Below are 25,485 nucleotides of genomic sequence, written 5' to 3'. Positions count from 1 at the left end.
TACACCATTAATAAAGGGTCCAACGCATTAATACAAGAGCAATATTGCAAATAATATTAAAATAATAAATCAAATTAGGAGGAGAGAAAAAAAACAACAGAAAAACAAAAAACCCAATAAAAATAAGGTACGTGAAAGGTATGTACAGATTTTTTTTCTCGCTCTCTCTCAGGGAAAGTAGGGAAAAAAGGAAGGACATATTTACAAACTGGAACCCGTGTGTTTCTACGAGAAACAAACACTTCTACAATATTTACAAGTTTTTCGTGAACTTTATGCTTTTTTTTTTTTACTTTCACCTCAGAGGGTCAGTTTGCACTGAAAGGCTGCCGCAGAGCCTACAAATATTTTACAGGGTTCCCTCTTGCCAGAGTAAGTGAATGCTGACAGGGTCGCATGACTGGATAATAAAAAAAACAAAAACATAAAACTGTAACACACATTTAGATTAAAGTCAATGACAGTCGACCCACTTTGGACACACTTGGTGACTTGGCCTGAGCACAGAGATTTCCATTACATCAGTTGCACTAAACCTGCCCGAATGATCAGTCCGGTCAAGCTGGATCGCATTTAGTGAACACAAAATTTTGAACAACCAATCCCCCTAACTTTAGGGAAAATTCTTTAAAATGTCATTCTTATAGACCAAAACCTTGCCTCCCTTACAAAGGTAATCTCTTGCAAACATTCTCTCAAAGCACACCCACCCATTCACACACACACACACACACTTCAATTGGGAATAGGGGATAAAATGGGGGTCCGACTTGGTCCATTAAAATGTATAATTACATTGGTTTTCTTCTAATAACATCCCACCAGTGTTTAAAAAGGCCATAAAACAATTCTCTGTTAACAGGGTTGCCAATCTGTTAAAAATAAACATTGAAAAGAAAAAAAAATAAATAAATAAAGTCTACTGCACTTATCACACATCTCGCTGCCTTGTATATCTCCACTGAAAGTGAAAGTTTGTTTGCACTTTGTCTGTTCTTGCACAACACAACAATGGTATTTCACATGTTGAGAACTGAGTATTATAGGTATGCCATGTGAACTGAAGCAATTCTAACCACCATGAGAAATAGGCAAAAATAAAATCAATGACAGAGCCAAGAAATCAAACTTTGCATACAGTGTAGCGGAAACATGCCAATCAGAAGCAACAAGGATGGGCACACAATCACTTTCACTGTTCTCACAGCTTATACCAAACTTTAAAAGCCTTGTAGTATAGGCATAATACTTCTAATGCTGAAAAGTTCATCCTTAACTAAGAACAATGTTGCGAACTTTATTCTGAACATGAACCACCTAGCTCTTCCAATGTCTTGCATCATTTGAAAATGTAACTTTTAAAACGGACATCTTTGAATGCAGCCAGCTCAATATGCCCTTTAAATGGCCATATACGATTCTGCCAACTGACAGCTGTGCGCTTGAAGGTATAAGCACTTAAGGAAAGAAACTAAATGAAACGTCTGCCAATGTTATAAACATTGTCCTGGCAACAGAGCTGCAGAACATGTGAGCGAACTAGAGAGAGAGAGAAAGAGAAAGAGAGAGAGAGAGAGAGAGAGAGAGAGAGAGAGAGAGAGAGAGAGAGAGAGAGAGAGATGTGAGGCATCTTTTCAGACAAGACCTGTCCATAAACTCACAGACTCTCAGTCAAACATTTAAAAAAATAAACTAAAACTCTAACAGGGCATAAGAACACTGGGATCTGAAAAAACTCACATTCACTCACATTTACTCTCTCTCTCTCATTCATTCATAGACACACACACACACTTGCACACACAAACGCACACACCTCACCCAATACTGCAGCAAGAGACAATTCCAGGACCTGGAATTCAGATGAAATTTGTGTTGAACAAATACGGCTTTTGGATCACGGCCCACTCTTGCGGAGACGCTCTCAAAGTGATCTATGTGAGCGGCCTGCACCTGCACAGCGTCAGTAAGCCAGGGGGGTGACTGTTTGTGTTCCCATGTTCTACTTCCAGTCAGTAAGCCAGGGGGGTGACTGTTTGTGTTCCCATGTTCTACTTCCAGTCAGTAAGCAGCAGATTAGAAGTCTCTATGAGGGTCATAGGCATGTAGGTTTGCTTTGGAGTTGGCCGTCTTGACTTAGCTTGTGAAGAAAGTCAGATAGCCGGCACAGAGTTCAACCAGCTGCTAGGTAGCCTGTAGTCAATGAATATGAGAAACGGTGTTTTTTTCTTTCTTTCTTATTTTTTCAGTTGTTGAAGGGGGTGTCACTATGGAAGCTGGGGTGGAGGGGGTGGCCAAGGATCTGAACGCTGCGAGGCAGTGCTAACCAGGCAGCAGGAATAGGAGTGTGTGTGTGTGTGTGTGTGTGTGTGTGAGCACTGGGGTCCGTCTAGCCACGAGGCCTCTCAGTTGAGAGTTCCACGGCAGTTTTCTGTCCCACACAGACAGGGGATCTTGTTCTCCTCAATGGGGAACTTGTAGTCGTAGGTGATCTCTTCATTGACGCCGATGGGCTGCTTGGAGTAGATCACAATCTTCTTCTGAGACTCGATGGTGATCACCTTTGCGTAACAGTTGGGCTGTGAGGGAGAGAAGGGGCAAAAAAAAAGGGAGTGAATGAGTGAACGAGTACACAGCGCAATAAAGAACAAGCCATATAACACCTCTGAAATGGACACCTGGGTGTTTTTTTACACCAACTAGGGAACTTTAACCCAAGATAATCTGACCAGACAGCAGATCTCCCGTCCTTGGACCATGACTTCCGAGCCATGATATCATTCAAGGACACATTCCACTTACCTTACCTTGGTGCTTAATGGGGTATACAATCCAAGAGATATTATGCAATCCAAAATTGACTGTACAATACAAGGTGCAATAGGCAGCTAGTCAAAATCACATTTGGGGAATTTGAGTGTCTGACAACATTGTGTCATGTGAGGGTTAGTGGTTGTGTTGTAGTGTGTGTGTGTGTGTGTGTGTGTGTGTGTGTGTGTGTGTGTGTGTGTGTGTGTGTGTGTTACACATAGGCCACTCACCGTGCAGCAATGGTTGATGAAGCGAGCCAGGTTTCCACACTTGGTGGCATCTATGATTGTGTCGTGGTCAACTCTGAACAGGTAGCTGCTCCCGATGCCCTCTTGAGCGTAGCGCTTCTCGCGGTTATCAGCCACCATCTGCAAACACACACAGGATGAACACACACAAACACCCTCCTATACAAACATTATAAAACAAGGTCTAATGACTCTTCTCCACATCAGAATAACAGGTGCTGGGTTCACTCCCATTTTCTTTGACAAAATGTGCAAAACCTTTCCATGGCTTTTCTAGGTTGTTCATGAGCGTGGGAATCTTGCCTTCTATCTTCTGCGTGGGCAGCCTGAGCTCAAACTGAAGGGCGGATGGCCTAAGGGTACTTGAGCAATAACAGGGTAATGACCTGACGTAGCCCTTAATGACCTTTGAGAGCATACAGATCTAACTCACTGGTACCCTTCTGACTGCACGTGTGTGTGTGTGTGTGTGTGTGTGTGTGTGTGTGTGTGTGTGTGTGTGTGTGTGTGTGTGTGTGTGTGTGCCATTCCTTTTACAAGCAGAAAGGCTAGACTAATTGGGCCCTTGTTATGATATGTCCATCTATAGATCGAAGAGTGTGTTTATTATGCCTGAATGAGTGTGTATGTCACCTGTCTGATGTTCTGGCCCACATATTCTATGACCATCTCGTCCGCTGCAATGGGCTCCATGGCAAACAGACCCCATTCGTGGATACGACTGCGTCCAAAACGCAACTTCTTCTTCCGGAACTGAAACAAACACAGGTACACAGACGCTCTTGAACCAGGTTCAAATATTATGTTATTGCAGTTATTCCGGCACAATAAGACTCTTGTTTGTATGAGCTGCATAAGTGTGCGGAGGTTTTACATCTCATATCCGTCCTCCCCATGTTACCAAGGCCTTATCTTTGTGACCCTTGGCTGACATGCACTGCCTCAGACAGTATATTTCAGCAGGTCTGTTTAAGGACATTAACCAAGCATTACCAAGATCTGTTTAGCTACTGTTTGCGCCAGTAACATATTGAGTATCACTACAGCGGCCACCCATGTCGAACCGAGAGCCGGTGCCGTGCATCTTCGGAGCTCTCAAAAGCTTTCGGCTTACACTAAACTTTTGGTAAACTGAGACAGGATTACACAAACAAACTTCCTGGCTATGCATTCCAGAGGTCCTCCTCAGTGCTTGTGACATGCAGATGGAATAAAATACTGTCAGTGGTGGGGTAAGACTATGTGGGGAGGGGGAAGTGTGCATGTTTGTATTTAGATAAATAATTTACAATATCATTTACAATTTAGACTGGACACAAGTCATACTGACGCCTACATTTACCAGTTTAGCTTAATCAAGCACACAGGTTTAAAAAGTGACCAGGGCATTCAAATTTGTCAATGATGTCATAAGAAATACTGGTAGACTACTGCTACATTGACAGTCAATCATACATGACTCATTTAGGCAAATTACACCTCATCTTTGCTTATCAAGCAGAAACAGAAACCAGCCTTTGTATATTTGGGTGCAGAACAGTCATACTTCGCGACATGCTCATATGTGGGAGGCGAGCATACTTCCTTATTTTCACTTCAATGAATGCTTAGACTGTGCTGCCTTGTGTGCCTGGCAAACATTTTACTAATAGCTCTGAAAGTATAAAGGACTGTAGGCTATTCACTACAGGTGTAAGCAGAGGCCCATGTATGTTACGAGACCTTGCTTGCTTGCTGTACCTTTCCACCCTCACCAATATTTCGCACTGCATAGTGACAACCCCCGACTACCTAAACATTTGAAATATCGATCACTTAGATGTAACTTCAGTCAGTTTCCTAAACTATTGTCCTACGTCACAACTGCAGCTACGAGGTGACGTTCAACAGGCAGAATACAGATTGTTCAAATAATATGGTCGCGCAGGCTACCATGGCTGCCTCTTGTGCCTGAGCTTTCCTATATCAGTGTCTCCAAAAAGAGAGGAAGAGAATGGAGTGAATGGTGAGTGCGTGATTGACTCATGCGGTGAGACAGCCTACACAATGGGGTCCATTTCAAAGCAGATTCTCCTTGACTGAGACTACATTGTTTAATGAAAACCGTCATGTGGCATAATAAAGTCATTACCGTGCTGCACCGATGAGCTCAGTGGCTCAGTCTGACCCCAACCATACCACACCGATGACTCAATATGAGCTCAGTGGCTCAGTCTGACTGCAACCGTGCCAAAATGGGAGTCCTTGATTAGAATGCTGGCTTATTGTGGGTAACAATAGCATGCATCAACAAAGAGACTCGGAATTTCATTACGTGTGTGTGTGTGGCACATGTTAAGAGTGTGCAGCAGTGTGAGTTTTAGAAAGTGAACATCCACATACCTTGAGCTGATTGAGCTTGAGGAGGTCTGAGTCCATGACGGCCGGCGTGCCGATGGCACTCAGAAGACGCCGCTGCTCTGAGCGCCTCTCCGAGAGGAGGCGGTTCGAACCCTGAGACCATAAAGGGGCCGTGGTGAATACAAAAGCCAGAGAAAGGCCATTTTCTTTTGCCATGAACACCAACACTCAACTGTAATGGGTTGCCAAGCTACTCCTGGCAACCTCAAACCAAGATTGACGCTATTGTTGTTATGTCAACTGTTGCGTCATGTTTCTTGTTAGCACTGAAAGGACCCAGTCAGGTTCAACATTTAAAAGAGCGCCATCTGTCTTCATTCTTGATATTTATTTTTAAAAAAGGTCACCGAGCCCCAAAATTGGACCACATCATTCACCGACAACGGGGAAATGGAGCAAATGTGAGGCCTCCTACAGAGAATGACAAAAGCAGAGGCCTCGAGACCGGCCCTGCCATGGAGTCCCACAGGGAGCTACAGGCAGAAGTGAAATGTAGAGGGGGAAGGCCACGAACATTCCACAATAAAATGCAGAAGAGCAACAGAAAGAAAGACCGGTTTAAACCCCAGCGAGCAGAGAAGGGGTTTTAAAAGAGATCTGGGGGAGCTAAGATATGGGGGAAAAAGTACCCCAGAGAAACCCCGGAGGCAGTCTTACCGTGACGTCGTAGTCCATCTCCAGCATGGACTCGGGCAGGTCCAGGTCCAGGTAGACGTCCTTCTCCTTGCGGCTGATGGCATAGTAGCCCTCGCTTCGGGCACAGCCGGTCACGTGCTCCCTCAACTGTCCGTCCACCGCCTTCTTCTTGCGCCGTGGGTGCGGGAGATTGGTCAGTGCAAGCCAAACGTCAAGGCGTCAAAATGGTTCAGTGAGGACAAATATTTATGATAAAAAAATCCAAATAGGCAGTGGTAAAAAACATGCCAAATTGAGTTATTGAGTATGTGGTAGAACAGCACACAACAATTATAGCATCACATAAACTTGTTTTGCAATTAGACATATCTGTGGAGGGGCGGACAATGATTTATATTCTGGAATCTTTCCAGGGACATCATCACCCTCTTGCATGGAACGCCCCAGAACAGCAGCCAAGGCACTTTCACAGCCCACCCTCTTATGCCTTCTATCACTCGTGCCCTGCAACCTTTGCTGCTCTCTATAGTTTCTCCTCTGCTGCCCATTCCAACATAAATGTGTATGCCATTTGTGTGTGTGAGCATGGACGCTTTTGTCTTTCTAGTCATCTGTCCTGGTGTGATCGGCCCTTAAGAGGTACTAGTTCAGACTTCATTCCTCACACCTCCACAGCTGCTCTCGTAATCACAAACTCACAAATGTGTTTCCCTGAATATTTCGCTACGCACCCACTGCGCTTAGACGATTGCATTTCTTGTCATGAGAAGGCATGACAGCTGTGTGACCTTGTCCCCCCCCCCCCACACACACACACACACACACCCAGAGGCCTCTTTCCTTCCTGCGTTTCAAGGATATCAGTGTGGGGGACCCAGTGTGTGTCGTTGAGCCAGTCTGAGCTCTGGTCGTTCTGGAGGAGCTTCTCGTAGGTGCTCTTTAGCAGTCGCATGTCCTCGCCGTCCAGCCCCGAGTTCCAGATGTCGTACAGGATGGTCATCTGCTCGAACTCGCTGCGCTGGTCGTAGGAGAGTGGCAGTGGTGGGGGCGGCGAGGGCGTGCGAGGGACGAGCTGGTGCTGCTTCGGTCGTCGCTGGGGGGTCAGGCCCGCCTCCTGCAGGAAAAGCCGCTCGCTCTTGCGCAGCTCCTCGGGCTGGCCGTCGGCGGTGCGGCCAAACAGCTCGTCGTCTGAGTCGGACAGGTCGTCTGAGTCCGAGAGCTCGCCCGACTCCAGCTGCTCCACGTCCACGTCCACCTCCGGCTCCACATCCTGAAGCAGAGGGAAGAGGGAGGGACAGGCGGAAGAGAAAACAAAATCACACTTATTAAACCCTAAAAAAACACCACTTACTAAAAAATGCCGCAAGTCATGTTCTAATTTTGTGAAAAAATTTCCATGAGAACAATACAGATGACCTCAAATGTAGCCCATCCAATTCACGGGCCTAGCAAGTCATATCAAAGTCACCATCTATCAGAGCACTGTACACCAAGCATGGATGAAAAGAATATGTGCCCTTTAAAGGTCATTTCATCAGGTTGACTTTCAGTAATGGTGTGGATTTATATTACTTCCAGTCAAACAACATTCCGCAAAACGTTTTTATTGTTCTGTATGATTGTTGTATTGTTCCGGGTTCATTGTTTTCTGCAAACTTCCCCAACCTCATTTTGCATTCTTGACTAAAACAATGGACCTTTCTGGTAAACATGCCAGAGAACTCTATTAGATATTTTAAAAAACAAGTTTACAAACAATGTATAAAACTCTTTTGGATGGGATTCTGTAAAAATCAGTTTAGTTCAGACACTGGTGAATGAAAGACGTGCATTTGCCTTGTTTGTACAAATAAACCAAACATACCTGAAGACACACCTATGCTGTGGGAGAGTAGGCTTGTACAGCCTGAAAAGTTTCAAAGTAGGCTATAACCCTACAACCCACAAATTTGGCAGGTACAGCCTAAAAGCAAATGTGTGTCACTTTCCCACAATGTGGTTTGGTAGTAACTAATGACACACAAAAGAAAGACACACACAAGCAAAACCAAAACAGCCAAGTTTAACTGGAACAGCCTCAAAAAGCCACAGGATTCAGTTCTCAGTTCTCACAAGTCTAGGTATTCTGGTATATCTACACAGGGTTCCCACAACTTGGTCAAATTCAAGGACCTTTCAAGGACTTTCCAGGCCCAATATCCTCAAATTCAAGGACCTAATGTGTTGATAAATTTCATGGTTGAATCATGTTACCTCAACAGACCAAGGATACCTTGTCGCAGTTTTCTTTTGTTTTTGGTCATGACGGATGGAAGGCCTATTCTATTTTTCATGTTTGTATTTTGCATAAAACTGAGCTGAAATAAACTTTTCCTAAACAAGTTAAACTCATTACTATGAACCTGTGGGTTTATTCATCAATATGTTAAATTAAATATTTGGGCAACAAACACCACACGTGGGAAACACACAGAAATCACGCTGGCCATGTAGTTCTAACCAACGTAAATCAGGCATACGCATAGGATATCGAAAGAAGTGGTGGCAAAATAATGGAAACATGTTAATAAGCGGACGGAATTGTATGTATTTTTTTCCTCAAAAAGAAATTTAAGGACTTTCAAGGACCTCCATTTATTTATGTCTGTTTTCAAAAACTTTCAAGGGCCTTGACATTTCTTTTTCAGATTCACATACTTGCAAGGATTTCAAGGACCCGTGGGAACCCTGTCTACATATTAAAGCGATGGTTCGGAGTAATTTCACTCTAGGGTCCTTTGCAACATGACCCCGAGCCAAACACCCTCCCAGAACCTGTTTTCCCTTGGTCGACATCCTTATGCATGCTTCCTGCCAGGACTTTTACCCCGAACCATCGCTTTAACAGAGAATCAAGTAATGATTATGTGGTTTATTTCATAACGTGTGGCACAGGATGTATCATCCTAGAACATCCAGCTAGGTCACAAATGTTAAGAAATCAAGTTTACTTAACAGAGGGTCTGGCCACCTTCCGACATCCTTCACCCACACACACACACATACGCACACCGTTGCAAAAACATGTAACATGCACCACGCAACACGCAACGGCCCATACCTCCGGCTTCCTCTTCTTCTGCTTTTTGGTCTCCTTTTCCTTCTGCTTCTTGGGCGACACTGGCTCCAGCTCCGCGGAGTCTTTCCTCCTCCTCTTCTTGGTCTTCCCCAGCACCACGGCCTCCAGCTCAGTCTCCCGTGCCGCTGCCGGGCCTCTGCGTTTGGCCCCTGGTCCCGGCGGGGTGAGAGCCGCCGCCTTCGCCTCGGCCACGTCTCCGGCCTCGCACAGCAGTCCCAGGGGCCCGTACGGGTCGGTGATGGCGGCCTCCCCGATGACCTCCTCCGGCGCCTCCAACACGCTCGAGATGGCGTGGTGGTTGAGGTCGGAGGGCAAGAGTAGGGCCGGTTCGGTCTTGCCGGCGGAGCCCTTCCTGTGGGAGGCGGGGGTCGGCGAGGGTTGGGGCACCACGGGCGCCCGGAAGTAGTTGTGCTCGGCGAGCGCCAGCAGGCCCTCGGGGTGCATGGTGGACGGGACGGGCGCGCGGCCCCGTGGGGAGAACAGGAAGTCGTCCTCCTCCAGCTTCTGCTCCTCCGCCTCGTCCGATGTCTCCGTCTCCTCCGAGTCGCCGTCGCCAGGCTCCAGGGTGAGCGCCACGTCGGCAAGAACAGCCAGGTCGGGCGTGGACGCCGAGGCGAGCTGCAGCAGGCTGGACGCGCCCAGCTGCTCCCGCAGCCGGAGCCTCTGCACACGCTCCCTCTCGTCCAGCCCTTCCTCCTCGTCCTCATCCTCCTCTAGCAGCGGCGGGTGAGTGGCCGAGGGGGCCGAGATGCTGGAGGTGCGCGGCCGGCCGCGCCCTCGGCCCTTGTGGACGGGGCTGGGCGGTGCCGGCTCCTCGTAGGCCACGCGCACCATGGAGGCATGGTCCAGCGGTAGGTTCTGCACGGTGCGGCACACGGGCGCGGGCTTGGGCACATCTTTGGCGGCGGCGGCACGGCGCTGCTTGGCGCTGTTTGGCTTCTTTGGCTCCTCGGGCCGCAGGGCGCGCACCGGGGGTGGCACGGTGAGCACGGCGGCGGAGCCTGGGGACGGGGACAGTGCGTTGGCCTCTCCGGGACGCGAGGCGAAGGGGAGCAGCAGGGGGGTTTTGTTCGTGGAGGCCGCGGGGGCCGCGGGGACGGTGGCGGCCGGGGCGCTGGCCGAGGGCTCGGGGGGTTGTGCTTTGACTGGGAGGAGCGGGGCAGGCTGGGGGGCAGCGGCCGAGGCAGACTGGGACAGGGGGGCACTGGGGGGCTTGAAGTCGGACTCGTCCGTGGAGAAAGAGACGGTCTTTCTGCGCTTTTTGAGCGGGGGGAGGAGGAGGACTGGGGAGGACGGTCGAGGGGGAGGCATGGGTGGAGAGGGAGGCCGCTGGTCCTTTGGTAATGGAGTGACTTCTGGGGGGAAAAAAGAGGAGAGGGAGAAAATAACCAAGACAAAATTAGAACCTGTCTGTATTCAAATTTAATTTGCTTTTACACCACATGACTGACTTCACATGACTCACCTGATTTAATCTCTGAGCCAGCAGCTGCAGCTGATTGGTTGACAAGTGCTCTATCACTAAGAAATGAAAACAAACATTACGTGTCTGTGGGAAATATGAGAGGCAGTACACAACATAACAATTTCTTAACATGTACTTACTGACAAACAGAACATAGATTTCTCAGCAATAACAGTGCTTTGTTGCGTACCAATTAGCTACCCATATATCACCAATACCTCTCATTCTCCTTCTCGGAGTCCAGTGCCATGCTGTCCATGGTGGACTCATCCATTGTGTCCAGACCTTCACTCTCCCCAGCCCTCTCGCCCTCTTCCTCCTCTTCCTCATCTTCTGATGATGATGACGAGGATAGCGATGAGGAAGAGGACGTTTCAGAGGAAGAGGAGAGGCTTTCATCATCACTGTCACCACTGATTGCCTCATCTAGGAGAAATACCAAAGCACAATGAACATGACAAAGAAAAGCCAAATGTTGCTGACACTTGGCATGAGTACAGATGCCTTGGAAGGAATGCTTTGATTAAAAATGCATATCTTTACATCTGCTTAGATCCGTTTTGCATTGTAAAGCAATAATGACTGATCTCCATACACTTTCAAATTGCACCAAAAAACGTTGGACTATATACCGTAATTTCCCAACTATTAACCGCAGTTTATACATTGATTTTGCACAATTTCTTCAGCTATGGGGTTAATACAGGGGGGAAGGTGGAGAGATAAACCATTAATATGGTTTTGTTTTTTTAACATAAAACACTGTCCTGCAGGTATACACAATGTGGCTAATACACAGGAAATTAATGGGAATTGGTCTCACCATCTGACTCATCCTCCTTGTCGCTGTCCTCATCTTCCTGCAAAGAGGAAAACAACAGCTATAAAACATCTGTTATCATGATGGGCAATACATTGTTTCCTTAACCTGTCAGCACCTGTCTACTTATTAAAAACACACTTCTCAGAATTCTCTTGAAATTCACAGTAAGTCTAGATGGCCCGGAGGGTGGCGTAAACAAACGCACAACCCAATTCCAAATGACCAAATTTCCCTCACGGGATCAAAAGAGTATATATACTAGGGTGCATCAAATTTGAATGGGAAATTTTAATTTCAAAATATCAATTTGGCTGGCATTGCATTTTGTTCCAATTAACATAAAAATGACTTTTGCACAGTTTTGAGTAATTCCATTGAGATTTAGGGGTGCCACCTAACACATGAACTTTGGCGAAATTTCGAAAAATGTGCAATTTTTAGTCTAATTGCCAAAAGTTGACCTGGAAATGTTGAGTACAGTGAACTTTTATACAGTAACATGTTCTATAGGGTTATCAAAGTAAAAGTTGTTTGTTTGCCCTTTGGGCAACTTGGGCATTTCTCAGAATTCAACTTTCAAGATTCTCCATTCACAGTCCTATAGACAAAATGAATGGAGGTCAATGGGACATGTTCATGTGGCCTTACGCTGAATTCTGTGCAGCAGTGATGGATGTCGGACACACATATAAAATTGAATTGACTTTATTGTTAAACACAAAGGGTGATACTGACAAACTTAAAAGAACAAACCCTCTCTAGTGGCTAACTCACTGACTAACAGGGCCTAATGGTAAGAGCTGACACTAACTAAACTCCGAACTTAACTGCTCAGTCTGTGCCAGAGTCTTTGCTCCACTGAGCAACATCACCAGGGAGAAAGAGAGAGGGAATGGAACCTGAACTCTGAACCTAGCCAGTGTGTCTCCCCCCAGATATGTCTCCCCCACCTGCCACCCAAGAGTAACCGTCCTATTCAGGGATTAGCTTGGGTTTGCAGTGGCAAAGGTTTAGCTGTTGGTTGCGGTCATGTTCAACACACACACACACACAAAGACACAGACAGACACACACAGAGAGAGAGAGACATACACACAAAGACACAGACACACACACACACACATACAGACAGACACACACAGAGAGAGACATACACACAAAGACACAGACACACACACACACACACACACACACACACAAAGACACACACACAGACACACACACACATACAGACACAGACAGACACACACACAGAGAGAGACATACACACAAAGACACAGACACACACACACACACACACAGACACACACACACAGACACACACACAAAAACACACACACAAAAACACACACAAACACACACACACACACAGACATACACACACACACAGACATACACACACACACACACACACAGACATACACACACACACACATGTTCTCCACAGCCAAAGAGATAAATAGAGAGAGAGAGAGAATAAGGGATTCAAAGGAGAGAAGAAAGACACCCAGAGAAAGTGGATGAAAAAAGGAGAGACAGGGCCAGATGTATGTTTTTGTGCCCACGTCAAGCATATTTCATTTGCAAAGTGCACGTAAAGGCATGGCGAGGTATGTACAAACAGGCCGCACTGAGGAAAAAGTGTAGACTGCCTGTCGTGGGAGCTGCAAATGGCTATTTGCGCTTTTCCGTGTCATGCATATGCATTCATAGGAGGGTCAGAGGAAAGTGGGAGTATCGCGCAAACACAGGAGACGACAAGTGCTAATAGCATTGATTAGGTATTCCGCCATATGTATGAAAACAGTGCATGTCTGTTTTGCGGTGAAAAACTTGCGCCTGTTAAAAGCAGGTGTAATCAAAATCGCGGTTGAATGCGTCAATTAGAGACACTTTTAGAGACAGCTGAATAAGTATTCAGAGCATCAGTTTTCTTCATTGTGCAATAAATAGTTTTTTAAGTAGATTAGTAGAACTACTAGGCCTATACTCTGTATGTCGCTGCTCGTTGACATCTTATCATGTATGATCGCTAAAGTTTGTTTCTTTTTAATGTCACAATTGGTTAACTATTCAACTGCGCTTGTGGTTCAGCTGTGGGCACGCAATTAGCTTTGCAGAGGGGGCGGGGAAACAACTACAGATATGATAGTAATATGTAATAACACATCCAACACAGATCAAGATCACCTCAAACAGAAAGATCACCTCAGTTTTCTTGAGCTGTAGTATTGTTTACCTCAGATCTTCATGGCGACCATTGAGCACTGCACTGCAAAAACTGCTTATCTAACAAAATCTAACCAAGTGTTATTAATCTTATATCAAGATAAAAAAACTAGTTGGTATTGTTTTCAGTATAAAGAGACTTACCTAGCGCTTTCTTGTGAAAACATTTGACTTAAAATAAGTCAATCTTTTTTTAAATTAAGACATCTCATCCTGAAAACAAGCAAATTTGTCTGCCAGTGCGTTAAGCCAGTGTTTTTCAACCACTGTGCCGCGGCACACTAGTGTGCCGTGAGAGATCATCAGGTGTGCCGCAGAAAATTACCCAAATGTCACTCACTCAGGGGCGTAGATTTGCGTGGGGACCGAAGGACGTGTCCACACCAATGACTGAAATGTCCCCACCAATATTCAGGTTGAAGTGTGTGGGGGGGGGGGGGGGGGGGGGGGGGGGGGGGGGCGCTCACAAAGCGCTACAAAGAGTTAAATACTTTCTCACTTTGCTGCGGATCATCTCGTACAGATCGTGTAATGTGCAGTAGCCTATAAGGTAAATCGCGCTGATTTGAAGTTACCTATAATAACTACCAGTGAGCCGCAGGAGACGCTGCGCTTCAGCTTCACTTCACTACAAGGCATATGAAGTGCGTCCAAATTCATCCATTCTTCTCTGTTGAACTCCTCGAGTAGGCTACTCATCACACATGTGTCACATGAAAGAGCCTTTTCTCAGCTTTTAAACGGTGCTATAGCCACTATTTGCTGTGATAAACAGTTCGCGAGAAAAATTAACTTCAAGAGATTTAATAATTATTCTCTGTGCCCATCTCCACATCCATTCATCTCGGTGGAAAATCGTAGGCCTACACACTCTTCACGCAACACATGACAACCCATATATCAGAATAAACAGCAGACCTTACCGAACACAAAGGTGTAAAGCATTCCCGTGTATAGTTAGCTGTTCCAGAGTAATCCGGTTTTGAAATAAATTGTAGAAAAATTCAACATGGTCTTTCGGCTTTAAGCATTTCTTAAAACTGAGCTGTGCTTACATCGCCTAGATATCTGTAAATAGGCCTATTAGAGAATATACAGGCAGCTTATGGTTAAGAGTTGTCAATGTAGCCTTAATGATTCTTTTCACAAAATGCTAAGCATGCATGTATTTAAGTTTCTTAAAACTGAGCTGTGCTTAAATGGGTCAATGCATGATTTCATAGCAGACCAAATAGAAAATAAATGTTAAATATAGCCTACATATGTATACATATTAAAATCAGATTATGTGCTACACAGTATAGATCAAGTTGGACAGTCGCACATTTTACGCCCTTGCACTCACTGGTCCAGAAAAGCAACTGTTGCATCAAAGAATTTAGAACCACATGCTCTCATTGATTGTATGATTGCACTATTTGTGGTATGCAGGCATTGTACAACGGGGCCCCATATCCAGAATTCACAGAATCATCACATATCCAGTTCAAAACAACAATTAAATTAGATATAGTCACCTACAAATGACAGAGGGCGCTTGTTTTATTGAGCAGGTCTTGCATAGAAGCCATAATAAGGCCATCTGTGTATTATTTGAAATTTTAGGCTATGGTATGTTTATTTTTTCTTCACACAGGATGTTAGTGTGCCGTGGGACATTTTAAGTGTCAAAAGTGTGCCGTGGCACAAAAAAGGTTGAAAAACACTGCGTTAAGCAAATTTGTCCTAAAAACAAGCAAATTTGTCTGCCAGTGCGTTGAGCAAATTTGTCTTGATAAGACTCCTTAAAATAAATCAAAGTCTTCTTAAATTAAGTCAAAATGTTCTTTTGAGAGGGTGCTAGGTAAGTCTTTTCATACTAAAAACAATACCAAATAGATTTTTTAATCTTAATATAAGATTAATAAAACTTGGTTAGAATTCATTTTTTGCAGTGTGTTAACCACTTTATCCAACAAAAACAGATGTGCGGTGGCACCTAGATCATAATGTACTGGATAAATATTTTGCATGTGTTGTTACATATATTGGAACACTTTTAGCACCCAGCCATATCAAAATTCAAGAATTGTGTTTTTTGATGCACCCATACTTATACTTATACTTGAAATGAATTGCTGCCACCTAGCGTTTGGGACAGAAATCACAGGTATGGATGTGGTGCAGATTTACTGAAGTGTGGGTTTATTTTGTTTACATAAAAAAAAACTTGCTGGAGAAAGTAACCCATTCAATTTTTCACATTCAACCATTATCATAAATCAAATTATCTTTCAACAGCATTTTGTTTTACTGAAGTTTACAGGTTGTTAACGTTTGTCTTCGCTGAAAACGCTCAAGAAGTCATGAAAAACACTTATAACACACAATAACATTTATTTACTTATTATTATTATTTATTTACCTCACATTTATCAGTGGGTAGTGTAAAAAAGCAAGCAATACCTACCTTTTGTAATGGAAAAATAACTAACATGGCGCAAGAAACCCATAACTGATTTATATCCAACACATTCTATTCCCCAAATCCTCCCTGTGTAAACATGCAGATGAGTGAAAAACATGCGTACCTTGTCAGAGGAGGAGCCCTCGGACGTCTCCTCTCCTTCACTGTCCAGGTCAAAGCCCTTCCTGCTCTTCGTCCTCTTCTTTCGCCGTCTGCTGCTGTCCCTCTCTGAGCCACGGCCGTCTCCATCACCTCGGCCACCGGCACCGTCCGCAACTTTACCCTGGTAAGAGTCTGGAGCAGGTGGCCAGAGTGGGACGGGGTGGGTGATGGAGAGAAAAAAAATCCATAAGACCCTCAGATCAGGGACAAATGTTGCATCTAGGATTTGCTTAAAAAGTTTTTTTCCCAACCTGAGCCCTGCTAGATGTCTATAAGTACTTTCATTATCAGACAAAAAATACAAAAATGTGTCCAGTATTGAGCTAGCTGAGGGGGTAGATTAACATCACTCCTATGATAGTTTCTTTCCCTTTACTGGGGTAAACAAACACACATGTATCTCTGTAGGGATCCTGTCCAGGTTGATTGACACTTAATGATATGTTGATCATTACCATCTGCTGTCTTATGAAAGTACTGCTGGGATTAGAAGGCTAGCTCTTTTATAATATTGAACGGATGAGTCTTGTTTTTAATCCCTAATGAAAGAGACGTCTGCCAACAGGGCCGCAGATTGAAAAATCCCAGACATCCCTTTAAAATGTGCGCGGACAACTCATGATTCCAGTGTGCTGAACCTAAGAGCCCACCTTCATCTTCCTCATCAGGCGGTGTGGAGGGTCGCTTGATCTTCATCTCTCCGCCATCACCCAGCTCTTGCGGTTCTTTCCTTTTTACCTGAAACACACACAAACAGCAAATTAATGGGAAAAGTTCTGCTAAACCATCAGTAAGACCAGAGAAAACATGTCCGTACAGAAAAGCATAACTTCATCAGTGCTGGTTCTCTACTACAGCATGGTGTGCATGTGTGGGGTCTGTACCTTGAAGGAAGGCAGTCGGAGCGCCCCCCGCAGGGCGAAGCCTTCCATGCCGCCGCTCTTGGCCCAGTCCACCAGGGACATGAGTGGCTGCACTGGCCGGCTGCTGGTCTGCTTCTCCTCCTTCTTCTCCTCCTCCCGCACCGCCACGCCTCGCATGGGGGTCTGGAAGGGCTGAGAGTGGACACACACACAGATAGAGGTTAAACCAGAGCAGTAGTATTTGCAGATTGAAGTGTCTCGACTGCAGTTGTTCTGAGACAGGGGATGATCATATGGGTCATCACCACACTGGCCTTATCTGCTATGTGCGACTACTTACAAGCCTTCTAGACTGGACAAATCAATATTGTCAAATGCATTCCAATGTAAACAGAGTTGGAATGACAAGTGCAGAAAGAAGAAACAAAAAAACAAAGACCTATTCTTCACTGAACAAATTTTGCCACCACCACTCAGCAGCCATCTATGGGGGAAAAAATCTGTATTTTTAGTTTGTATTTGTGAAGATCACCCTCAACTGAATGCATTAGGTCAGTGGCTGTCCTCACCTTGGCCTTCCTCTCCTTGCGCTCCCACCACTCGTCGAAGGTGCCGAAGGCGATGTTCTCCACCATCTTGCGCTTGAGGTCCCTCTGCATGATGTTCTTCATCTCCTGGATGAGCGAGGCCATGACCAGCTGCACCGTGGCCTCGTGCGGGCTCTGGCCCAGCATGGGCACCTGCGGGTCAGCCGGCGCCACGTACTGCTCCCCCTCCGCGCCGCTCAGCGCCCCGAATGGCGGCGGCGGGTAGTGCGAGGGGTAGTGCTGGGGCAGCACGTGTGGTGGCCAGGCCGAGGGTGGTGGCGGAGGCAGCGAGTGGGGGTGGTGGGGAGGCGGCAGCTGGCCCGTGTGGGGGTCCGGGTAGGCGTAGGGCATGTGAGGGGGCATATAACGGTGGTCCTGGTCGTAGTGGGCACCAGCTGCGCCCTCTTGGTCCATGTAGGGGTGGTGCGGCGGCGGCGGGGGCATGCCGTGCAGGTGGTAGGAGGCCCCCGGTGGGGGCGCCTCGCCGGGCGGAGGGGCCGCCGTGCCGTTGGAGGACCCCGTGGCGCGCATCTGGTGCAGGCGGCTGAGCATCTGCGTCTGCATCTGGAAGGACATGGGCGCGCCGCCGCTGTACTGGCTCATCAGCTCCACGGACGAGGCGTAGTCGTAAGGCAGGTGGTGGCCCAGTGGCGGCGGGTACTCCGGGTGCAGCTCCATGGGCGGCGGGATGCCCGGCGGGGGAGGGGGCTGCAGGGAGAAGCCCGGCGGGGGAGGCGGGGGCAGGTGAGGAGGGTAGGAGGGGATGGGGGGCGGTGGCATGGCCGAGCTGAAGTGCTGGCCGGAGTCCGAGAGGGAGGGCGGGGGGGTGGACGAGGGGTCCGGCGTCTGAGGGGGCAGCGCCGACTGCGAAGAGGCCGTCGGGGACGAGGAGGACGACAGGGCCGAGGCTGCGGCCATGGGGTTCTCCTCCTCCTCGTCGGAGATTTCCATGTCCTCCCCAGAGGAGTGAGGGGAGGCCTGTGGAGAGATGATAGATAGAGACAGATAGATAGATAGATAGATAGATACTTTATTGATCCCCAAGAACAGCAAAAAGGGAAGAGACAGCAGTTGACATAGAGGAGACCGTTGTTTATTTTAACCATCGGTCTGGACAAAAATAAATTGTTATACAGAGTACATAGCACTGTCAGAGCTTAGCTGAGACATCACATTGCAGTGTAAAAATATAAAGCTGAGTAATCATTTTAGGAAGCATGTTATAACCCTGAAACTGTACTCATTGATGAATACAATGCCCTCTACATCAACAACTAAATATCTCAAATACATACACCACTGAAGGTGTCTTACCTGGGCTTGCCCGTTGTAGGTGGGTGGCGTATGTGCCCCCTTCTTCTTGCTGTCGACAGATTCTTCCTGCCTGTAGGCATTGGAGAGGCCACTCTGGACCAGTGGTGACTCCGAGACAGTGCTCTGAGCCGTCGACGAAGGTGTTGCCGCGGCGATCACCGCAGGGCTCTTCCTCGTCTCCTCTGCTTCCTCGGAGCCCTGCTTTCGGCCTCGGTGCCTGCGCCCGTCTCTGTCCCTCTCTCCTTTCCTCCGCGCATGGGTCTCATCCGTCTCTCCTCTCCTCCGCTGACGCTCCCTCTCTCCGCCTTCCTCCCGGGACTTCCTGCTCCTGCTCTCCTCCGCTCCGGGTGCGGTCCCCACTCCCCCTGCGTCTCGCTGACCCCCCGAGCCCTTGGGCCTCTCCTCGCCCTCCTCTTCCTCTTCGTCAGAGGCCAAGAAGGAGAACTTGGCCTTCTGCTCCTTGAGGAGCATCTCGATACGCGAGTCCAGGCTGCTGCTGTGGTGCATGAACGGCAGGCTCTCGTTGGTGGAGTCCGGCTCTGGGGAGGAGGAGTCGCGCTGGGGCAGCGCGGGCGAGAGGGACGCCGACGAGGAGGAGGGAGGGAGGTGGTGAGGCAGAGAGGTAGAGGAGGGCGAGCTGGAGGAAGAGGCCACAGCCGGGTGGAGAGGGGAGGAGGGGGGAGGGGAGCGGGGAGGGATGGGCGGTGTGCTGGGACGGCGTTTGGGTTTGGTCCATTGCTCCTCGCGCACCGGACTGTCTTGACCGAAGTCCAGAGCGCCTAGAGTCTCCGCCACGGCGGCCGCTATGACCGAAGCCGGGGGCAAAGGTGGGGGAGGAGGCGGAGGAGGTGGTGGCAGGGGAGTGTGGTGCGGAACGGCCCGGAAGTCGCCGTCCGACGAGCTGCCCAGGCCCCGGTCCCCAAGACGAGAGGACGCGGGGTCCAAGCGAGAGGAGCTGGAGGGTTCGTGGTGGGGTAGTGGGAGATGGTCTTTAGACGCCGAGCCGGAGGACGACGACGACGAGTAGGGAGGCGACAGGCTGTTGGAGGACCGGTGGTGCCCTGAGGAGTTGGGGTGACCGTATCGCGGGTCGGAACTGCTGGCGTAGTCGGGAGCATCGCGCTCCCAGTCGCGCTCGCGGTCCCGGCTGTCCCGCCTGCGGCTGGCCCCGTGGTGGTTGTGTGAGTGGTGGTGGTTGCGATGCCTCTGGTGGCCGTGGTCCCCTGAGCGCGAGCCCACACTGTCGCGCCGGTAACCACGCTCCCGGTCCTCGCTGGCCCGCCGCTCTCCGTGGTGCCCGTGGTGCGAGTGGTGGGAATGATGGGAGGACTTACCCAAGGAGGAGGCCGAGGAGGCCGAGGAGGAGGTGGCGGCGGTGGCCTCCTGCTGGTGGTGGTAGGAGCCGCGGCGAGAGCTGATGCCTCCGTAGCGTCCGGCCGAGTCTCTGTCTCGGTCCCTCTCGCGGTCCCGATCTCGGTCCCTGTCCCGCCCCGGACCCCTGTCTCTGTCCCTGTCCCGGTCCAACATGGGCGGCTGCTGCTCGTACTGGGGGACTTGCGAGGGAGGTGGCATGGGCGGGTGAAGCGGCATGTGATGGGCGCCGGGGTTGGCGAAAGGTGGGTAACAGGGGGGCTCGTTGGGTCGGAAGGGAGCAGAGGGCGGTGGGTAGCCGGGGCGACCTCGGTGGAACATGGGGGGCTCCTGGGGGGGCATGTGGGGGTCGTCGTGGTAACGGGAGCCCTTGAAGCCGCCCAGTGATGACGAGGAGGAGACTGCTGAGGAGGAACAGGAGGACGAGGGCAGGATGTCCTGCGGAGGGTAGCCGCTTCCCATAGGACCAGCACTGAAACCACCGTGCCTGGGACGGGGAAAAAATGTTACATAAAGAAAAAGAGAGGTCAAACTTTGCCTAAAGACACTGCACAACATTACAGCTGCATAACCGACTGAGGCCACACACCAATAGTGTTGAACGTTATTAACTGTTTTAAAATCCACAAAACTGGCTCTAACACAGAGTACAAAAGAATACCTTCCAACGGCATAGCCGGAATCCTGGGAGAAAGGGGTCCCTGAGCGAGGGGTGTAGGGAGTCCCCCCACCCTGGGAGGATGTGGAACCTGGGGTGTAGGGCCCACCCAAGGAAGAGGGGGTGTTGTCCAGACGCTGATCACCAAAGCCTGTATCCGCAGAACACGGTGTGGTGCTACCGGACGTAACAGGGGGTATGCCAGCGGGCATTGTCAACTGTTCTGTTGAAAGCCGCCGCCTAATATCTGAGGACTGCAAAGGAAAAACAAAACAAGGGAGGAGGCCACACATTAGACAGATATAGACGGATCAATACTATCCTGGAGGAAATGTAGGATTTAGGGGGAAATAAACACTGGAAAAGAGGAAGAACTTATGGCCCTTTTACCATCAGGATTGTTAATATTAAGGACACTATTACAGTTACACACTAGTAAATAGATGTATAGCTGCTGAAGAGGCACAGTCCCAGCAGTGCAAACCTGATCTACTAACTTGTGCTTTGTGGAAGCATTTTGTATATCAGAACCAGGTTCTACTGTGGGTGTGCATTTTAAAGGTCTACAGTGGAGTTTTTGCCACATGATCAGATTGTTTCTTTACGAGGTGTTGCAATTTTGTTTCTTCACCTATAGTACATTACTTTTATTTTTGCAAGCACAAGCCAATGCAAATTGACATTCTTCACACATACACACATTTTTCAAACAAAACGATGGCTTTGCAGAAATTGCCTCACCGTGTCTGGCTGGGTGGGGGCAGGAGGCTGGAACCTCTCAGTCAAGGCCTTTCCTCCAGTGGGTACTGTTTGTGGGGTGTAGGAGCCATTCACTATCAGATCATAGTACTTCATTCTCTGCTGGCCTGCATTTGAAAGTAAGAAAATTAATGACCGTTAAAAGTGAACTGTGAGATGAAGTAAGAGACATTCATGACCACAACAACCTGTTCAAACTTTTCAACTGGGATAATAACTTGCACAATACTGTTTATAAATGGCACCTTTTATGTCAAGCTGAACATGGACAATGTTGCCCATGACCGAGGTGTTGTGCAGGTGCTTGACTGTATCCTTCGCTCCCCTAGTGCTGGTAAACAGCACCCTTGCTAGGCCAAGATGCTTCCTGGTCTTCGGATGGAACAGGATTTCCATCTCCTCCACCTCACCAAACTTGGCACACATCTCCGCCAAAAAGGGCTCCTTGATGTTGTCATTGAGACGAGCAAAAGTCACCTCCTTAAGTGGGATGGGCCCCACATAGTATTCATCCAGCTGTGGTGCAAGAAAAAAGTGACGCAGAAGATGCTTCAGTGAATATCAATATAGAAAAGAACAGCCAAAGAGGACAAAAAGCATGGTGTATTACAGCCTGGAGGATGACCAAAGAATTTACAACAGCAACAAATACTGAACAATACCCTGGGACACTTATAGAGAGGAAACCTACAGGTCCCTTGCTCAAGGGTCAAGTGGAAAATGACTGAACTGATTATACATCAGAAACAGAGGTATATTAAAATATTATAAATAATTGATTGGAAGGAGCCATAGCAGCCTATACAAGAGCATACTTCAGAATTTGAAATACACATAGGCCAGGTGTGGGAACAGCAAACACAGACCTTAAATTTGGGCAATGGCAGCACCATATCAGTGTGTCTAGACCAGATCCGGCGTGGTCGGGGGTCACGTAACTCCCCAACCGGTGGGAAACCTGAATCCTGGAGAGGGCAGTAAAATGATATGCATATACTTCCACTAACTTAAATCTCTAAAACAGGTAAGACTAGAGTCACAGTATGCAATCACATACACAAACAAACAAACAGACTAACTCAGGACACTTACTGGAACGCTGAAGTGAATTCCATCGTATCTGTAGATTTTCTGGGCAACCCTCCTTATGGTTGGGTCCTGAAGAAGCTTGTAGCTCTTCCATTGCAGACTGAGAGCACGGTCTGCTCCATTGTCTGGATCCATGCTATTTCTGACAAATGGACAGAAATCACAATTAGCTACAACACAAACTCGCATTTTAAGATGACCTACGAGGGCAGATGAAAAGCACATAATCAGTTCATTAGCTTAAGAAACGTGTCTTGTAATATGAACCTCACTGACTGTGGATCAGTAAATTTGACTCAAAATACGTCAGCTTACTAAAGCAATAGTACTCGCAGCATCGGAGTTTGACCTAGGCCCTCCAATGAACAGCACTTGCAGCAGGTGCACTGCGCTTCACTGTTGTCATCACTTAAGCTATCTGAAGTAGCTTGCGATCATTGGCAGGTTGGTTTAAACGTACTGTATCGTTGTTGGCATTGACCAGCAACTGGTACATTTAAAATAGCAATCTAGCAAACAGACCTCCTACAGTAGACCCAACGCAGAATACTAGTTGTCGTGGCAACAGGGTAACTTCTCTAGATGGCAACATTAGCTTAATTCATTGAATACGTAACGTTAGCTGCTACTACAATAACTAATCATTAGCTACCATGTTAACGTCAAAGGTCTGGTTTCTCACGATTATCATTATTGACGATGCTTCACAAGTTATTGTCACAAATGGCGCCCGACTATGGCCAAGCAAAATTCACTAAACATCCAAGTACTAAGCCAAGCGAAGTTAGTTAGTTAACGTTAACTTTACAACGTTAGCTGACGTTAACAGTTAACGTTAACTGGGTTATAACGGTATAATGTAAACGGTATTTATATATATAGAAACTCTTATAATGTTACCTTCCCTATGTTAAGAGTATCGTAACTGACTTGCAAACCAGTATAACGCTAACGTTACTGTTAAAAGACTAGAACTAACGTCTGTTAGCCAAATTGTAGCTTAACTGTGTTTTGTTTGCTAACGTTACCTGCGTTTCAGCTCAGTTAAGATAAATAACAAACGATTCAGCCAAGTTAAGTGACAGGCTGAAAGTAAACCTTAGCATGATAACCGATCACTATTTTGAACAAAGTCTGTTTGCTAGATAGTCAGAAACAGAACTACAACAGTTAACCCCAGTTGGCAAATCCTTCTACAGCCGTCTTTGCAGCCAAATTGCAGCTTGCTCGTTTGTTACGTTAGCTACCCTAGCATGGCTCTGTCCCTGGCTAACTTGATAACAAACAGCTAACATTAGCTAACGTTAATTCTGAAGTCAGCTTGCTAACGTTAGCCAGCTAATGTTAACCAACTAGCCCTGTAAAAATAGTGATGTTTGCCAAACATTTACACGCTGCATTAAATTGCCACTGCTTCTGCATCTCTTTATCTCAAAACACCTCCTGGATTTCTTATTCCAAACTCACACAAACAACCCCGCTCCTTTCAAGTCTGTTGCCCGCTTCACCGAACTACCAAAACGCCGCTAGTGTAACGTTAGGCCTTCACTGAACGGGGAAAAACAGAAAGTCCTTTGCTAATTGCAAGTCTGATTCCGATCCAGAGGCCATGATATCTTCCTACAAAGGTGTCGCTAGAATTCCGGTGCTGTTCGGAAACATTGCTCTCGGCTAAATTACACTTAAAAGCGACGTTTTCCACAAAATCAAAATAATACAGTGCGCGGCCATCGCATTACTAACCAGAAGCCTCGCCTGTTCTCTCCATCAGTCACTGAGAATAACATTCGTAATTTCCTGTCGGCACTTTCCACAAAAGTCAATTCACTTGTCTAATAATAACAAGCGAATACATTAGTCATAAAACGTAATAACATCTGAAGACAAATAGCAGGACAAATGTATTGCCTGCTACTGTTAATGGACATACATCAGAACCGCACCGATGAAGCTGTAAAAAAATAAATAGGTTTAAGAGAATGACGAATATAGACTCATGGTTTTGTGAATGCTTTTACTCATATCTCACCAGCACTGATGTCGGTTGTGACATAGGGTTGTGAACATCGTCTTCTTCAAGCATTGTGACAGTATTACCTATTTTGGAGATTATTACAACACTTTTTTTTAATGCATGTGCTGGCTGCTTGTACTTAATTCAAGTTAGGCCCAGTCATGTTTGCCTACAGGGAAGCCAACATTTTGGAAATATTTCAATTTAGGTCCACGCATCTTCGCCATCTCAGACTTGATGAAAATGTTTTATGAAAGTAGGCCTATGTCTGTGTTTATCTAAGCACAAGGTCCCATGCCCAAAACCAGAGTCGGCTACTGGGTACATTTTTGTCTATCGGTTGGAAAGACTTCAGAATAGCCCATTGTCTTTCTGTCCCCTTTTGTAATTGCGAAAACACAGAACTAGCAAGGCAATATCACACACAGGTTTTGGGCTGAGTGTGTTGAGTTTGGTGTTGAGCTGATTTTTGCTGCCAATGTATCGCCAATT

General features: G+C 47.2%; 1 protein-coding gene across 4 annotated transcripts; it reads right to left on the bottom strand.

Moving 5' to 3' along the window:
* Positions 1 to 24,740, bottom strand: setd1a (SET domain containing 1A, histone lysine methyltransferase). Of its 4 annotated transcripts, none has more exons than XM_076265545.1 (21): positions 24,723 to 24,740; positions 22,983 to 23,121; positions 22,757 to 22,855; positions 22,136 to 22,406; positions 21,873 to 21,997; positions 21,135 to 21,385; positions 19,103 to 20,960; positions 17,771 to 18,766; positions 17,223 to 17,393; positions 16,989 to 17,076; positions 16,301 to 16,470; positions 11,502 to 11,538; positions 10,897 to 11,104; positions 10,679 to 10,734; positions 9,196 to 10,568; positions 6,957 to 7,365; positions 6,117 to 6,292; positions 5,442 to 5,552; positions 3,693 to 3,812; positions 3,042 to 3,179; positions 1 to 2,579 (listed from the first exon to the last, which is right to left on the bottom strand). In XM_076265545.1, exons 2-21 carry the CDS (start codon positions 23,112 to 23,114, stop codon positions 2,406 to 2,408), a joined length of 6,963 nt encoding a protein of 2,320 aa, XP_076121660.1. In that variant the 5' UTR covers positions 23,115 to 23,121; positions 24,723 to 24,740; the 3' UTR covers positions 1 to 2,405. The 4 variants fall into 4 exon arrangements, with proteins under 4 accessions (XP_076121660.1, XP_076121661.1, XP_076121659.1 ...); XM_076265546.1 differs by lacking the exon at positions 24,723 to 24,740 and adding an exon at positions 24,447 to 24,692; XM_076265544.1 differs by lacking the exon at positions 24,723 to 24,740 and having other exon boundaries at positions 9,196 to 10,565; positions 22,983 to 23,571.
* Between the last annotated feature and the right edge of the window lie 745 nt (positions 24,741 to 25,485).

The sequence above is a fragment of the Alosa pseudoharengus genome, unplaced genomic scaffold, assembly GCF_046254945.1.
Source record: "Alosa pseudoharengus isolate Yale_2024_CS ecotype anadromous, Long Island Sound unplaced genomic scaffold, YU_APseudo_1.1 YU_APseudo_1.1_scf_4, whole genome shotgun sequence".
Classification (NCBI taxonomy): domain Eukaryota; kingdom Metazoa; phylum Chordata; class Actinopteri; order Clupeiformes; family Clupeidae; genus Alosa; species Alosa pseudoharengus.
The sequence above is the reverse complement of the archived record's forward strand: the minus strand, read 5'-3'. Positions and strand labels throughout refer to the sequence as shown.